Source organism: Urocampus carinirostris, chromosome 1 (genome assembly GCF_059441175.1).
Source record: "Urocampus carinirostris isolate Australia breed hairy pipefish chromosome 1, RoL_Ucar_1.0, whole genome shotgun sequence".
NCBI lineage: Eukaryota > Metazoa > Chordata > Actinopteri > Syngnathiformes > Syngnathidae > Urocampus > Urocampus carinirostris.
In genome coordinates, this window is record NC_142349.1 from 75,659,586 (window position 1) to 75,677,574 (window position 17,989).

The window sequence follows — 17,989 nt, forward strand, 5'->3', positions numbered from 1 at the left end:
TTTGGATGACTCCATTATGGGATTGTGTACCATAAGATTTTAAAAGTGTCGGCACCTTGCATCGGCTGTGCCGCAAATATGAATTTCACGGTAAGCCGTCTTAAAAGGCATTGAGGCGGCATGAGATATTTTTGCAATCCGGAGATGGAATAAGAGCTTGCTCTGTCCACTCCACGCATCGGCCCGGTATTGCAGTAGCTCCGGGAACGGTGCATTCGCAATGATCGCAGCAATGCTTTGAGGCTAGGACCTTAGCTTGGCCATTTGGCTGAGAGTAAGAGTCCCGGCTCCTTGGCTTTGTAGCGTATTATGAACTGACCGATAACGGATAATAGACAAAAAATAAAGAAAATAGAACAATAACCCTTAAGAAATCGCTAATAAGAAAGTAAATATGAATAAAATGATGACTCACAACACGTGGTATGCTTTCTCTCCTGGAAAAAACTGTATGCTGTAATCAAAAGGATGCTTTATTAAATGTACGAAACGAATGCTCCAACAAAAATATAAAAGGATACAGCTTTGGGTCGTACTGGGGTGAACCGGAAGTATTTAATTGCGTTTCCGGCCACTTTCTTTAGCCTTTATCCTTTGGGCCCGCTCCGAGAATGAGATTTTCTGCCCCAAATGTGTGTAAAATCTCAATTTAAATCAGTAAACGTTTAGCGATTTCTTCAAACATGGCTAAAATGTGCGAAAGAGGGGAAGGAAATTTCAAAGAGGAGTTTCGGGGATCGCAGGAGGAGACTGAGCAAAAACATGGACGGCTAAACGAAGTTAGCACGCAACTGATGAACAAAGCAGGTTGGTTTCTTTAGTTTTTATAACTTCTTTTATTTATAATTTTCAATTCCCCAAAGTCCATTGCACGATGCGATTCTTATCTCTATCGACGTATTCTTGATGGACTGTTTAAATGAGGGGGCGGGGAATTCGTTTTGTGGGCGTCAAGACGAAATAAAATATACGCCTATGCGGAAACTTCAGATTTAACTCGGCACTTCAATAAAATCCAACAAAAGATGAGTAGAAAGTATTTAATGGTGGCAGAACACTAGATATGTCAGCGCGCTGTCGGAGGCTGCTTACTAGCGTGCCTACGTGGCGGCCATATTGGTCGGGTCAACAACCCCGTTAAGACAATGTATCCTACATTGAAAATAAATCGTAACAACCGATTTTCAACGATTTTGTCAACGTGAGCTGTTATTATGAATAGTTATTGACGAATGTAAAAACGGAAAAAGCCTTTTTTTTCCAATGAAAGACAAACAATTTATTGAAACGATTGATGAACAATTTATACACGCTATAAACGGCTGCATTGAAAGTTTAACACTTTACATGAAAGTCCTTAAAAAAACTAGGACCAGGCCTTTTCTATCATATATATATATATATATATATATATATATATATATATATATATATATATATATATTCGTAGTTTTGGACAAAAGAGGTCGTAAGCCGGGACGGGAGAGCAGACGTGGTCAGGAGCAAAACAAGTCGTAGCCTGAGACAGAAGGGAGCAAAAAACGGGACAGGTGGGAGTCAGGGTCGAAAAAGTCTTGCCTAGTATTCACTGAGGTTAGCAGACAGACAGACTGACAACAGGACAGACGGGACTGAGTTCAAATACTGACAGGGAGCCAATCAGAACCCGTGGCAGATGGCACCTAAAGAGCGGGCACAGCTGAGTCACATCAGTAACCATGACAATCTATTGAAATATTTTTGATGAGGCTGCTAAGAGGGGCAGGGGTGAACGCGTTTCATTGGCTCAGGAGGTAGAGCGCTCGTCTTGGAATCAAGAGATCGCAGGTTCGAATCCCGGCTCCTCCGTCTTACGTGTCGAAATGTCCCTTAATGCCTCCAATAAGCAGGTTGGCGTCTTGCATGGCTGCACGGCCGCTATTGGTGTGTGAATGGGTGAAGCACATTGTAAAGCGCTTTGGGAAGTCTTCATTGACTTGAAAAAGCGCTTCTAGAAATGCAGATCATTTCATTGAGACAAAAGAAAATGTACACTCGTGTGGTCAAAATATGATCTCAATTTGCAGTTCTGTAAATTGCCACATTAAAAAAATCGAGAGGGGTTTTTGTCAACTTTAGATTCTATTCTATTTTGTGCCAAATAATCAAATGTTGGAAGTGCCGTATTTTCCGCACTATAAGGCGCACCTAAAAGCCTTTATTTTTTTCAAAAGCTGACCCTGCGCCTTATAATACAGTGCGCCTTATTTATGGATCAACATTAAGTCGCAAAGTGTTGCATCTAATGCAGCAGCCGCCGACTCGATTTTCCCCCGAACGCCAAGTAGCCCGCGGTGTATGCTGGGATTTATTTACCGGCGTTTCATTTGCTAACCAATGTGTCAATTATCAGTTGAATCGATCACTATTGGCTCAAATTATTCGGAGGTCAAGGGGCGGATCCTTTTTATCATTTACAGGCTGGCATTGGCTTGAACGGCAAAACAAAGCCTGCAATTGGCCGAAAAAGATGAATGTGTATAGCACGTGGTTGACGGCATACAGAAAGCATTTTTTACTATACTGTATTTGTAAATATTTTATTCTCCTGGATTGACTACACTCACGTATATAAGAGGACATTGGCTGCACATTATTATGAACACAACGACTTCGGTGAGCTACTCCGGCTATATATTATCCCTGTATCTTGTTTCAGACTGAACTCGATGTTTCTGTGATAAGCGGTGCAAATAATGGATGGAATGGAGTGTCTATTTTTAAATTAAACTCAATTCCAAGTGTTTATTGTCATATGCACAGTAAAGTTGCGAGCGAAAAAGAAAATAGAAACTAAGGAATTGTTGGCATTTCTTGAATCCCAAGACTTTAACCTTCCGAATGATGCATTTGAGTGACATCGTACGGACACCGCATCCGCACGTGTTTTCGACACGTATTTGTGTCTTTGCAATCTTTCAGAATGTTAAGGGGGTAAGAAGTTGGACTGAATCATCTGACTGTTTTGTCGGCGGCGCAGTGGTTAGCGCTTGTGCGGCACAGTTCATGTCATGGGAACCTGTCGTGGGTTCAAATCCAGCTCCAGACTTCCTGTGCGGAGTTTGTATGTTCTCCCCGTGCTTGCGTGGGTTTCCTCCGGGCACTCCGGTTTCCTCCCACGTTCCACAAACATGCATTTCAGGTGAATTGGCCGGTCCAAATTGTCCCTAGGTGTGAATGAGCGAATGAGTTGTCTGTCCCTGTGTGCCCTGCGATTGGCTGGCAACCAGTTTAGGGTGTCCCCTGCCCACTGCCCGGAGATGGCTGGGATGGCCTCCAGCCCCCGCGCGACCCTAATGAGGATAAGCGGTACGGCTGATGAAATGAGATGAGATGACCAGTAGGGTCACAAAGGGGCGGATGTTTATCGTTCCTAACAGAAGATCTAAGTGTATCAACAGGAGACCGCGTCCCCCTCCCAGTTGCCCCGGATCATTTATACATTTCACAAACAAAAAAAAGACATCCCATTGGCTATGTGCTATGTGTCATCTGTAGTTAACGTTAGCTTTCTCTTATTGGTCTTCTCCTCGTATGAAGGCGTGTCGGCTGGGCTCCGCAATCTTCGCATACCAGCGCGCCCCCGACGTCTGCCTTTCTACGTCTGGCCTTCTCCGTCAGCATTCACAGGAATTCTGTTATCAGAAATACGTCTCATGCATTCCACAAAGCCTAACCTTCTATTGTACCTTGAATAAAAACAGTCAGTGAATATTTTTATTGAACTGAATACAAGTACTTTGTAGTCGATCGTATAAAATCCTTTATAGTCAAATTTATAAAATCCTTTAGCGTTCAGTTATCTCAGTGCTTCGTAGAGATAAGATGAGGCCTAGAAAATCCAGCGTGACTCACCCCGAGCCTGGCCAATGAACTTGATTTTGGGGTCTTTTTCCAACAGATTTGTTTGATGATGTGAAACCGTATGATACTGAAAAACCAAATAACCTAAAATCAATAAATGATAATGCTTATCGCCAACAATAACGCAGGTGCAAAATATTACATTTCTAACTTATGTTTAAAAATCTAGTCATTGAAAATATGTAAATGAGAATTGAAGTCCAAAATTGCATAGTTGATTGGGTTGAGATAGTCTTAAAGAAACTCAAAAGCATACAAATCCAAAACTGAGGTTTTACACAAACCATGTGTGTCTTGTGTCCTGCAGATGTCAGTCAAGAGTATCTTCTTTCTTGGCAACAGGAGACAAAGTCGCCTGCTGTCCAAAAACAGACGAAGGATTATTTCGAGACAGTTGACGTTAAAAGGGAAGAGGACGATTTGGAGCCTGATCACGTTAAAAAGGAGGAAGATTTGAGCGAGTTTCCCGTGACAGGGGCCCGTTTTACCTCGGAAGATCAACGCGAAATGAACAAGGGGAAGGTTTCTCCCAGCAGAAGCTCCGGGACGACAGACGATGACAACATTTTCGACTCTGCACTCAATGACGGAGACAAACAGTCGGAAGGTGATAACACATATCACAAATGTTCGGTGTGTTTGAAAACATTTCGATACAAGTGTAGTTTGAAACGCCATATCATTGTCCACACTGGTCAGAAACCATTTATCTGCTCCGTTTGTGGTCACAAATTCAATCAGAAAGTACACTTGGAAAGCCACACAAGAACCCACACTGGTGAGAAACCATTTATCTGCTCGGTTTGTGGTCAAAAATTCAGCCAGAAAGTACACTTGGAAAACCACACAAGAACTCACACTGGTGAGAAACCTTTTGCCTGCAAAGTTTGCGGTCAGAAATTCAGGGTGAGCAGCGCCTTAAAAACTCACGCAAGAACCCACACTGGTGAAAAACCTTTTGCCTGCCCAGTCTGCGGTCAAAAATTCAGCGTGACCAGTGCCTTAAAAACACACACGAGAACCCACACTGATGAGAAACCTTTTGCCTGCCCAGTTTGCAGTCAAAAATTCAGGGCGAGTAGTGCCTTAACAAGACACACAAGAACACACACAGGCGAAAAACCTTTTGCCTGCAAAGTTTGCGGTCAGAAATTCCGCCTGACACGTGACTTAAAAATACACACAAGAACTCACACTGGTGAAAAACCTTATTCCTGCTCAATTTGCGGTCAAAAATTCAGCCAGAAAGGAAACTTAAAAAAACACACCAGAACCCACACCGGTGAAAAACCTTTTTCATGCTCATTTTGTGCTCAAGAATTCAGTATTAAAGGCAACTTAAAAAAACACACAACAATCCACACTGGCGAAAAACCTTATTCCTGTTCAATTTGTGGTCAACGATTCAGGCAGAAAAAAAACTTAAAAGAGCACACAAGAACCCACACCGATGTGAAACCTTTTTCTTGCTCAGTCTGTTGTTATAAATTTTCAAGTCAGGTTAAATCCCAGAGTCACAGGTGTCCGGGTGAGAATAGCATTGATCACTCTGCTTGATATGAGCTCACAGTTTGTATTTACATTGAAAAAATCGCACTGAAAGAATGCATACAGTATGTGTACTCTTGATGTCAGTCACATGTATAAAATTTTGTCAGACTATTTGATTGTGCTAGTTTTGAAAATGTTTCATCAAATGCGTTTTTCGGCTTGTATTCTCTTATTGATTTTAAATTAAACGATGGCTAACTGGAATGACTATATCATGTTGGTATGTTCAATTATTGACTTTTCGGCTCGAGTAATTGACAGGGGCAAGAGTGCTGTGAGATACTATCGCTCTCAACAGCTGCAGTACTCTGGGGGTGAGTACGAGTTGGGATGGTCAAACCTGTTAAAAAAGTTATTTAACTGGTTGACCCTCCCCACATCTACGTCCACGGCCACACCCTGCTTGGTGCTGCACCCGGTGATAGTCTTCATCCCTTCCCACACCTCCTCTGCTCCTCGGCAGTAGCTCAGGAGGTAGAGCGCTCGTCTTGGGATCAAGGGATCCCAGTTCGAATCCCGACTCGTCCGTGTTACATGTCGAATTGTCCATGGGTAAGACACTGGACCCCTAATACCCCCAATAAGCAGGTTAGCGCCTTACATGGCTGCAAGGCCGCTATTGGAAATTGTGGAGCACATTGTAAAGCGCTTTGGGAAGTCATTGACTTGAAAAGCGCTAGAGAAATGCAGATCATTTCATCATTTCATTTCTCTATGCTGTTATTCTGCAGCTTTTTCTCCAACTTCCTCCTGTACTGCATTACAGTAATCAAGACGGGAGGTAACAAACGCGTGAATTATAATCTCCGCATCCGATTGAGACAGCATAGGACGAATTTTAGCAATGTTGCCAAGATGGAAGAAATCGGTTCTAATCATATTCTTAAAGTGTGTTCGAAATGACAGATTGGGGTCAAATATGACACCTAGATTTTTGACTGAGTCACTCTGGGTGATATTACGTTAGAGCTGAGAGATGAAAAGTTTCTGTGTAAGCTGGCATTTGTCTCTGACATTGTGAGCCATCTCGATGTGCTTAACCTGCGGCTTCAGGGACGGGGCGACGTCATCCCAGACGTGTAAGCAGCTGGAGGGCCTTTAAAACGAAGTTGAATCTGTGGAAGACTCCGATGCTGCAAGCAATGTTCCCTGTCATTTGCCTTACGGGTCTGAGCGTTCACACAAAGTACGTGAGCAACGCTTGAAACAACAGTGAGCAACAGCAATCCCAAGTGTGGCAAGATAATTCATTATCAAACATGTCCAAAACTTGACATCGCGTTACAGTTTCCGGCAATGCAAATATTTTTTTCACTTTTGAATGAATTGACTCATGTATTATTGCAAAGTTTGTACGGCCTATAAACTTCATTTGTTTTTACCACAATTCTTTCACAAGATTTCCATTTCTTTTTTTTTCTGGTATCTTTTGTGGCATAATACTAACATTTTGGGGGGCTTATTGAGTCGGTTGTAAGATACAGCACTGTATTTAATCACATTTTTTAATGGAAGTACAATGTTGCCAACAAGATTCACTTGGAAATTATTTGAATGCAACACAAACTTTTTCTTATTTTTTTCTACTTTTTTCAAAATTCCTTTAAAAAAATCTCATTGTGTTTATTTTTTCCTAGCTGTTACTTTTTTCTTTTTGTTCTCTTTACTTTTTTTCCTTTGTTTCTTTCTTTTCTTTTTTTCTGGAGTTTTTCTGAATGTTTCCTTCTTTTTTCTCTTCCTTTTGTTTCATTTTTCTCAGCTTTTCACTACTTTTTCATTTTGGTATTTTTTTCTTTTTTGTTCTATTCCCCCCCTTCCTTTGAGTCATTTTGTGCACAGTTTTACATAATATTTGGTCATGTTGGGATTAAACAAGCAAAAACAACCTGAAGAGCCATTTAGGACACGAAAGAGCCGGTTCCTTTTAGTGAGCCGAGCCGAAGAAGCCGGTTCTCGACAAACTCTACTAACTTTACTCAACTTCGTTCTACTTCGACTCGACTTCAAAATACCGCATATAGGACACAGCGTCAGGGAAACCCGTGTATTTTGACCTTCATGCACTGTAACTTTGACTTAAGTCGCTTCTTAATGAGTAATTTTGAGCCCTGATTTTTGTGAGCTGGCTCGATTTTCTTGTGCTCTGAGAATGTGCGAGCAGTGCGCAATTGCCCACGCGCGCAGCTTAGAGGGAACACTGGCTGCAAGGAAACTTTGGTCAGTTTCTGGCAGCCAAACCGTGACCGCGCAAATTTCCTCATGCCGTGCTGCCTAGTGCGCAGTTTGATGAAAAAAATCAATGCGCTCGGCTGTCATGATGAGTGATGCGACTCGGCTGTGCCCGCTCCTTTGGCGCCACCTGCCGCGGGTTCTGATTGGCTCCCTGTCAGTATTTGAACTCAGTCCTGTCAATCCCCTGTTGTAAGTCCGTCTTGAATCTCAGTTAACACTAGGCAAGCCTTTTTCGACCCTGACTCCCACCTGTTTTTTTGCTCCTGTCTGTCCCCCGGCTTCGACCCGTTTTTGATCCTGACCACGTCTGCTCCTCCGTCCCGGTTTTCGACCTCTTTTTGTCCCCGATTACGTTTTCTCTCCTCTTCTGGCTTATGACTCGCTTCTGACCATGTTTTTGCTCCCCTGTTACTGACCCACTTTTCTGTTACCGACACCACCATCGCTCGCCACTTCCGCGACCTGCTTCCCGCTTCCATTAATCACCGGCTGCTTCCCTTTCTTCCAATAAAACTTTTGAGAAACGCAACGCAAGTGGGTTCGGTCTCCGTTCTGGTCCTGACAGAATGACATTATTATTTTTGGTTCAGTTGTTGTTGGCTTTGAAAAATATTTACTTGAAAAATGACCTTAAAAGGATAAAGGCAGAGACGTACTACTTTATTTATTTGAATAAAAAATGAAAACCACTGTGTCTTTCATTTCAAATTTAATTTCTCATGTTTTTGTAATAGGGCAGCACGGCGGGACAGTGCTTAGCGCGTGTGCGTCACAGTTCTGAGGTCATGAGATCGAACCTCCTGTGTAGAGTTTGCATGTTCTCCCCGTGCTTGCGTGGGTTTCCTCCAGGTACTCCGGTTTCCTCCCACATTCCAAACACATGCCTGTCAGGTTATTTGGCCGGTCCAAATTGTCCCTAGGTGCGAATGAGCGAGTGGGTTGTCCGTCCCTGTGTGCCCTGTGATTGGCTGGCAACCAGTTCAGGGTGTCCCCTGCCCACTGCCCGCAGATGGATGGGATGGGCTCCAGCACCCCGCGACCCTACTGGGGATAAGTGGTGCAGATAATTCGATGGATGGATGGATGGATGTTTTTTGTAATATCAAATTTTGGTTGTTCCAAATTCTGTGTTTAAGCAAAACTAAAGTTTGTTTCCATATGTATCCTCACTGTAAAATGTGGAACTGGAGTGCCACGTCCCATTTCGTTGTCACAATATGTTTAACTCATTTTGTAACAATGACAATAAATGTATATTCTATTCTAAAATGGTTAAACATTACCAATCAGATATTTTTTCAATAAATATTTAATTTGGCCCGTGACTCATTCTCTGCTTAATTTTGGCCCAGTGTGAAGTTGAGTTTGACACCCTGCCATAGCTTTTTCCTGCACAAAAGAGCGAAGCTATGCAAAGACTCCACAAGATTGCGGACTCCCTAAACGTTTCCCTTTAACATATATTTTGCAGTCCTTTCGCAATGCCGTGTCAAAAAACGGTTACAAAAACCAGTATGCCGCCATAAGAAGAATCTTTATGAAATATACCAAAATATTATCAAAAGAAAGAAAGAAAAATTAAAAGTTCTCTTTGTGAAGCGGAAGTTGTTTCGTTGGAGCCCCGCCCACCTGCGTTGTCCTTCCGGGTCACTCAGCGTGTTTTCGGCTACACGGCGTTTCCATTCAACCTTGTGGAAAAGCTCCATTTAACTCCATAAAATAGTAATAGTGGGCTTTAAATGTGTTTAAAATGCTCTCTCATGTGAAAGGACTTTTCAAAGAGGAGCTTGAAGAAGAGAACGAGGGAGAAAATCGACGGCTAACTCAAGTTAGCATTAGCAAGCAGCTACAAGTTGAGCTGAAAGGAGAAGGTTGGTCACTTCCGGTTTCATCTTATTTTCCACTTTCGAATTCAATTCACTATATATCTTGTTACTTTTCTATGTTATTGGTGCAGCTGGCCCACTTCTAGTTATAGCCCTTAACTACTTGCTACTAGCTAGCATAAGTAAGGTATATAGCGTTATGTCGTAAACCAGCCTATCAAAAACGTAGTTTATCTTGTAATCTATTGAGCTATTTACAATGGGCAAGTAAGTAGATCTGTTTCTATTGTTTGAGATGAAAATGTAGCCACCAGCTAGATCAGGGGTGTCAAACTCAATTTTACAGAGGGCCAGAACTCAAAACCACACCTTTGGTCGCGGGCCAAACAGGATAAATATTTATTGAATACACTTTCCGTTTAAAAAAATAAATTAATATGAATTTAAAACAGTCAGGAATGTTATTCCAGAAGAAACAAACTTAAACATTCAATGAATTAAAAATCTTTGCTCTCCATAAAAATATCTCCTGTCAAAACTATAAAAATGAATATATGAAAAAACGGAAAATATAATACAAATTTGTGCTTTTCTCTTTGGGAATTTGCTTTCATGGAAAAACATCTTCATAGTCTTCTTTGACTCTTCAACTTTCTGTATCTGTTCTCTGGATTCAAGTTTTTCAGCGTACTCTAAAGTTTTGTCTTGTAGTGCCGTTTTACATTAAATGCCTTCATGACGGCCACAAAATCTCCACAAATAAGACACACGGGTTTACCGGCAATGTCAATAAACATCATTTTCTCGGCCATTGTGGTTTTTAGTATCCGAGTATAATTTGAAAGTGATCAGGGTTTCATAGACCCGGGCCAATATAGTAAATGTATATAAAAGGATTTCGCGGGCCGGATATAATTGTACGCCGGGCCGGATGTGGCCCGCGGGCCGGGAGTTTTACACCTGTGAGCTAGATTTACTTATCTTCGGGCTATATAGCTCCAAATGTTAACTACCAATCATCAAAATTGAGCTATATAGCTTTATTGTATAACAAAGTTTACGCGTCCCTTTTCTTGTCAGAATCTTATTTGTATTTTATTGTATCGGGTGTTTTTGGTTGTTGGGCGCATCACAAATCAATTTGTTTCACCTTTTGAAATATCAGCAAAAAGTCAAGTCATTTTTATTTGTGACGCCCTTAATCACAAAGAGTCTCAAAGGGCTTCACAGGTTATTACACAGACTATTATTTCAGACTATTATTACACCATCCCCTGATCTGGAACCAACATGAAGGCAAGGAAAAACTAAAAAGAAGAAAGGCAACGGAGTTGTCGGTCACCTCGGTTGAAGTGCATTTGCGCAGTGTGTTGAGCATATTTATTTGTATTTGTAAATCTGAATGCACTTTAATTTTACAGGCCCTTAGAACGGTCCTTATGGTGTTCCAAAGTGCTTTACAGTCAATAATAAATACAGGGTAGCAATAAGTAATTACTAAACAGAAATAAAAACAAGAACGGAAGAAAAGGTACAATAAGTGTTGTCATCCACCGCTTATCCTCAGTAGGGTCGCGGGGGTGCTGGAGCCCATCCCAGCTATCTTCGGACAGTGGGCAGGGGACACCTTGAACTGGTTGCCAGCCTGTTGCAGGGCACCCAGAGACAGACAATTCGCTCGCTCATCCACACCTAGGGACAATTTGGACCGGGTATTTAACCCGACATGCATGTGTTTGGAATGTGGGAGGAAACTGGCGTGCCCATAGGAAACCTACGCAACTACGGGGAGAACATGCAAACTCCACACAGGAGGTTCGATCTCATGACCTCAGAACTGTGACGCACACACGCTCATACCAGCCAAGTACTCCGGTTCTGCCGTAATGAGTACAGTTTTATCGAACCCACTACGGTATTACGGTTGCGTCACAAAAAATACGGTTTTCCCATAAAAAAAAAATACAAAAAATAAAATCGTGAATAATCGACGGGCGAGAACATTTTTAAGATTAATGAAAAAGAAATAAACCTGCGTCGCCTTCGATCGGCGCCAGGAAAGCGTGACGTGACATCATCACTACGCGACACCCATAGATAGGAGCAGGGTTGGGTAGGGTTACTTTAACTGGATTACTTTCAATGACTTTTGGATGACTCCAATAGCAAATATGCTAATAAAAGACAAAAGAAACTAAATACAAACAAAATGATGACTCACAACACGTGGTAAGCTTTCTCTCCTGGCTTTGATCTCCGGCAAAACTAACATCAAATGCGACAGAAACAAAATGAAAATAAATCCAAACAGCTTGCCAACATGATTTTTGCTGCCTGCACAAAATTGAGTCATTTTATTCCTATTTAGTTTCTTTTGTCTTTTATTAGCATATTTGCTATTGGAGTCATCCAAAAGTCATTGAAAGTAATCCAGTAAAAGTAACCCTACCCAACCCTGGATAGGAGTCCGTCAATCTATTCTAGTCCATTTTTATGGTGCTACCATTGAATCCGTTTGAACGAGGTCAATCGCAGTTTTCTTTGTTTGCGTCAATCATAAAGAATTGTCAAAGATGGAATCAGTGGTGAGTACGGCAGAGGAAATAATAGGTACTGGCTTCCCGTCCCTAATAAGTATCTACATCGATCGAACTAGAAAACGGACACTAAAAATGATGGACGATCCCAGTCACCCTGCTCGCAGGTACCTTGATGACCTGCCGTCAGGTCGCCAGCTTCGCTCCATTGTGAGCAAGACTACACGTCTTAAAGAGAGTTTTTACCCTTCCGCTATTCGTATGTTCAACGGGAACCGATTTAGGTTATTACGTATAGTATTATTATGCCAACGACGTTCCTCTGACCTATTCTACTCTAGTCTTGTTTTTTACTCTTTACTCTTGTTTTTTATATATTATTTTTTTTTTAAACTTGTTATTGTATCAAATATTGAAAAGAAAACTATGAGAGTTTTCTATGACTTTGTTATATGAAATTCATTTTTGAGGTTTTAAAGAACTTTCTTTGGATTGTTTCCATCAGTACAGTTAAGGTAAATTGACAATAAACATGAGGTTGTGATTGTGAAAAAAAAAAAAGTAAAATGTGTTACTTCTTAGCTGCATTTTAAGGCCCGCAGATTTTGGACTTCGGGAGACCGGAGAGTAGTGCATTACAGTCATCGAACAAACGCATGAATCGTAATTTCCGCATCCGACGGAGGCAGCATAAGGCCAATTTTAGCAATGTTGCTAAGATGGAAGACTGTTCTAGTCATATTCTTCACGTGTGTTTGAAAGGACAGATCGGGGTCATTCAAATGTGAAAATGTCATTAAAACGTAACTTGATTTGACGTCAAGTTTTGGACATGTCGGCTCATGATTTGGTTGCCAAACTTGGGATTGATGTTATTATTCACAGACTTTGCGTGATTGCTCAGACCCGTGGAAGCTTACAGGAAATCCTTTCCTTTTTTTAACAATTCAAATTACAAGGAAATATAAATGAACAAACATGCTAGAGCAGGGGTGTCAAACTCATTTGAACTCGGGGGGCCACACGATAGAACAAACATTCTGTCGGGGGTCGGACTTGTAGATTCAAGAGAAAGAAAAAGAGAGATCAAGAAATAAGAGAAAGAGGGAGGGAAAAGGAGAGAGGGCGGGACAAAGAAAGAAAAAGAGAGAGAGGGAGCGAGTGTGAGAAACAAGAGAGATAAAGAGTCATGAGAGAGGGGGGAAAGAAAGAGAGAGGAAGAAAGAAATCCAAAGAGAAATAGAAAGACAGGAGGAGAGAAAAGAGAAAAGAAAGTGCCAAGGGTATGAAGAGAGAGAAGAGAAAAAAAGGAAAAAAGGAAGTTAGAGCAAAAAAGACACAGAGAAAGAAAGAGACAAAGAGCAACAAAGGAAGAGAAAAAGAGAGACACGGAGAGTGGGAGAAAAGGGGTGGAAGAGAGAGAGAGAGAAATAAATACAAGTACTGTGTCTTTGTGTGAGGCACCTAGCTTTGGCAACATCAAGTGGACCTATTTCAACCTGCAGCTTGTTTTTCTCTTGCTCTTCTCTGAGTGTTGTCTCACGGGCCAGATTCAATCCCTTCGCGGGCCTTATATGGCCCGCGGGCCGCCTGTTTGACACCTGTGTGCTAGAGGGATAACAGACAACTGACATAAAAATGGCCACATGTTTTCACATCAAATTGGTGTGAATGGCCTTGTGCTGGTGGAAAAGCTTTATGGGCGAAAATATGTTTTACCTCTTTAAAAGACATTTTTCTACTTGCACTGCTTTTTTTTTAATCTGTTTGGGACTCATATTTCAAGCACAGAAGTGTTTCAACCCATCGTCAATTTTGATTCTTTATAGCTGTAAAGATCAAATCACTGGGAAATTAGGATCACGTTATTGGATAAAAACATATTTATTTTGAAGTAATATGTCATGATCGTTCCATATACAGTATTTGCAGAAGTCTGGGGCAATCATTACAAAAGTTGACTACAGGCCCTTTTTATCCTCCAAAAACGTGCAATTAGAAACATACACAGGGTAGGATATGGAGATCATACTCATATTTTATTCCTGCAGTCCAAATGATTAAAATAGGATGATTTAGTCCAATTTTTCACTGCACAACTATTTAAGGTCAACAAAAACATCCAAAAATGATTCACTCGGAAAGAGGGAAGTTATAACTTAAGGGGCTGTAGCGAATTCATCATCCCAAAAGTGAGAACCACCAGGAAAAGTATGTGTGTGTCTGTGTGTGGAGTCAAACTACGGAATCATTTACAAGACGAGATCAAACAATGTCCAACGATTCACTTGTTCTAATTTAAATACAAAAAAACATTACTGGCGGAATACAGAGATGAAGAAAATGGCGTATGAGTGATATGGGAGATTGGGAATAGTGCGTCTACAACTATGGTTAACTTTGTTGTTATTGTTACTATTGTTATATCATAACTTTTATTATTAATATTATTACTATTGTTGTCATTTGTGAATTTCCCTTAGGGGAAGAATAAAGTATCTATCTATCTATCTATCTATCTATCTATCTATCTATCTATCTATTATCATTGATGTATTTAATAGGGAAGATGAAGGGGTAGGGATTATAAGGATCTGCTTCCGACTACCCCTTTTCCAACACATTATGTAACATTATTTGGTTGTTGAGTTAATGTTTTCGTTCAGTTTTTATTTCAATGTTCGAAATAAAGTTTTCATTCATTCATTCAACTGGAGATAAATCGTGTTTGAAAATAAGAGGGCAAGAAACGAAGACTTTTTTCTTGATAGTGTAATTCCAAGCTAAGAATAATAATCCAAGAGAATACTGTTCCATATACAATCAGGATTTGATTCCAAATGGACTATTTCAAGAGATTGTAACGTAATCATTAGCAATAAAAGATTTTTAAAGGTGAAAAATTGCAAAGCGGCCTGTCAATCTTGCCAAGAAGATTTGCTTTCTAGTCTTTGGTACATCTTCAAAAGTGTCAAAACATCTTGCTCTTAAACAATTTTACAAATACCAGCTCAGTAGCCTAGATGGTAAGGCGCCCGCTTTGAGACTGGGAGGTTCGGGTTCGCGCCCCGGCCGAGTCATTCCTAAGACTTAAAAAGTGGTCGGCGGCGCCCTCTCTTGGCTGCGGCTGCATCGGGTCAGATGCAATCGACATTTCGTTCTGTGTACATTGTTACACAGAATGACAATACAAGGAAATTATTATTATTATTATTATTATTATTAAATAAGATGTGCCTGCAAAACTCATTTAAGAGAAAACCCGTGCACTGCCGCCGCCGAGTTTACAATGATTATTTTTTTTGTGCAGCTATGGTCAGGTTTATTCTGCTAATATTGTGGAAACGGCCCGATCAATTTGCCTCACGATATACTAATAATAATTGAAAAACAAGGCGCAGCGGAGTCGTGACGTAAGAGGGAGAGTTCGTTTATTGAACTTCATCCAAATAAATCTCGAAGTCTCTCCTCGTCCTCAGAGTCGGGTGGCTTTTTATATCCTAATCCAACATTGGTATTAGTTTTCGCCCGTCCCCTTGCTCGTGTACATGCACGCCTCCGGACCGATTGTTTTTTTAATTTTTTATATAACTTCCTTGAATTGTTTTGGGTCGGCTCCACATTTCCAGGAACTGTTGTTCCTGGGGTCGGTTTGACCCGGTATGCTCCCTGCCAAGAAATCTTGGCAGGACGAACGCCAGTCTTTCGTCCGAGGCGATCATTAATAATAATATTCGTCAAGATTTGCACTCTGGGTAAACAAGATGGAATTTCCCCTTTTTCTATCCTAATGCGTTCCTTATGCAAGCCGACTCCACAACAGTAATGCCTTTTATATGAATATAAACATTGGGAGGGTTTTCATTGAATTGTCTTTATTATCATTGATAACAACGTAGTGTCCGTGACAACTCCATTCCGCCTCGCACTCCAGGACGACCAAAAAAAAAAGAAAACAGATTTTTTTTTTTCCAGAAATTCTAAAAGGATTGTTGTAGCGATGCATTTTCTGTAAAAGAATCCTATTTTTTTTTGTGAATCGATATTTTACAAAACTATTTGTGTCTTGTGTCCTCCAGACCTCAGTGACAAGAATTTTCTTCCTTGGCAACAGGAGACAAAGTTGCCTGGCATCATAAAAGACGATTTGGAGCCCTTTCGCATTAAAAAGGAGGAGTACAGGCACAATTTGGAACCTGATAACTTTAAAAAGGAGGAAGAGGAATATTTCGAGACAGTTGACGTTAAAAATGAAGAAGATTCGGGGGATTTTCCCGTGACCGGGGCCCGTTTCACCTCCGAAGATCAACAAGAAGAGAACAAGGAGGCGGTGTCTCCAAGCAGAAGCTCCGTAACAGATGATGACGACACGTACGACTCTGCACACAATAATGGTGACAAGTTGTCGGGAGGTGGTAACGCATATCACAAATGTCCGCAGTGTGGAAAAATGTTTAGCCACAAGCGTAGTTTGAGACGCCATACCATTGTCCACACTTTTGAAAAACCGTTTTGCTGCTCAGTTTGTGGTCAAAAATTCAATCTAAAAGAAACTTTGAAAAGACATACAAGAACCCACACGGGTGAAAAACCATTTCCCTGCTCAATATGCGGTCAGAAATTTAGCCAAAGAGAACATTTGAAAAGCCACATAAGAACCCACACTGGTGAGAAACCTTTCGTCTGCTCAATTTGCGGTCAGAAATTCAGCCTAAAAGAACATTTGAGAAACCACATTAGAACTCACACTGGTGAAAAAACATTTGAATGTTCAGTTTGTGGTCAAAAATTCACCCAAAAAGGGAGTTTGATCTGCCACAGGAGAACACACACTGGTGAGAAGCCTTTTACCTGCTCAGTTTGTGGTCAAAAATTCACTTGGAAATTATGCTTAAAAAGCCACGCTATAACACACACTGGTGAAACACCTCATGTTTGCTCAGTTTGTGGTCAAAAATTCACTCAAAAAGGAAGCTTAAAAAGACACACTCAAATCCACACCGCTGATAAATTGTTTGCCTGCTCAATTTGTGACAAAGTATTCTCCCTTAAATCTGACTTTAAAAGACATGCAAGAACCCACACAGGTGATAAACCTTTTGCCTGCTCAATTTGTAGTAAAATATTCGCCCATAAATCCGAATTACAAAGGCACACAAGAACCCACACGGGCGAAAAGCCTTTTGCCTGCTCAGTTTGCGATCAAAAATTCAGCCGGAAAGGAAACTTAAAAAGACACACTAAAACTCACCCTGATGGGTAACTATTTTCTTGGTCAGTTTGCGGTCAAAGATTTTCTTGTCAAGTCAAAGTTCAGGGTCACACGTGTGCTGGTGAGAATAGCAGTCATCATTCTGCTTGATATGAGCTCATACTTTGTATTTACATTAAAAAAAACTCTAAATGATCTCATTTGTGTACTCTTGACAACTGTGATAGTCCTAAACTTATCCTATTTTTATTGAGCTACAACTTTTGAAACTTTGTTTTCTAAAATAAGCAAGTGTTGCAGTTTTTATCCTTTTTTAGATTCTTAGATATGTAATCGAATAATGAATGACAGTAATTACTATGGTATCATCAGTATGTTCAATTTTTTTGGCTTCTCTTGATAAAATTAAAACGTCTGTCGTAGACGCATGTAAATATGTTATACCTTTTTCATCAAGATGGCATCTTTACAGTGTGGCATTGCACAAAATTGAAGCGATCTAGGATAACTGAGTAAGCGCAGCTTGATCTAGTCTGGCTTAATGGGTTGCATGTTTCCCGAGTCAGAATAAATAGTCGTCTAGCTAGCTGTAGATAGTTGGGGTACATCCCAGAATCACGGATTTTAAAATGGTAAGGTGTTGGCCATGATCTTTTAGCGCCGCTGAACATCAGTTTCTGACGGAGCATTATGAAATTTTGAAGGTAAGACTTTTTCGGACTGATTCT

General features: G+C 40.8%; 2 protein-coding genes and 1 pseudogene across 2 annotated transcripts; all 3 read left to right on the forward strand.

The window, feature by feature from the left end:
• The first annotated feature begins 9 nt into the window (after positions 1-9).
• LOC148376962 (uncharacterized) lies at positions 10-5,666 on the forward strand. The gene is made up of 2 exons (XM_088351818.1): positions 10-807; positions 4,211-5,666. The coding sequence occupies exons 1-2, from the start codon at positions 684-686 to the stop codon at positions 5,458-5,460; spliced, it is 1,374 nt and encodes a 457-aa protein (XP_088207944.1). The 5' UTR covers positions 10-683; the 3' UTR covers positions 5,461-5,666.
• LOC148376963 (U2 spliceosomal RNA) lies at positions 127-213 on the forward strand (annotated as a pseudogene).
• A 3,675-nt stretch (positions 5,667-9,341) lies between the features above and the next one.
• On the forward strand, positions 9,342-17,567 carry LOC148376964 (uncharacterized). Its single transcript, XM_088351991.1, has 2 exons — positions 9,342-9,557; positions 16,129-17,567. The coding sequence occupies exons 1-2, from the start codon at positions 9,437-9,439 to the stop codon at positions 17,310-17,312; spliced, it is 1,305 nt and encodes a 434-aa protein (XP_088208117.1). The 5' UTR covers positions 9,342-9,436; the 3' UTR covers positions 17,313-17,567.
• The last annotated feature ends 422 nt before the right edge of the window (positions 17,568-17,989 follow it).

Excerpts from the sequence above, each read along its gene's own strand:
- LOC148376962 (XM_088351818.1), top strand. The coding sequence starts at position 684 with ATGGCTAAAATGTGCGAAAGAGGGGAAGGAAATTTCAAAGAGGAGTTT. Across the intron at positions 808-4,210 it reads GCAACTGATGAACAAAGCAG|ATGTCAGTCAAGAGTATCTT; the intron begins GTTGGTTTCTTT and ends TGTGTCCTGCAG.
- LOC148376964 (XM_088351991.1), top strand. The coding sequence starts at position 9,437 with ATGCTCTCTCATGTGAAAGGACTTTTCAAAGAGGAGCTTGAAGAAGAG. Across the intron at positions 9,558-16,128 it reads AGTTGAGCTGAAAGGAGAAG|ACCTCAGTGACAAGAATTTT; the intron begins GTTGGTCACTTC and ends TGTGTCCTCCAG.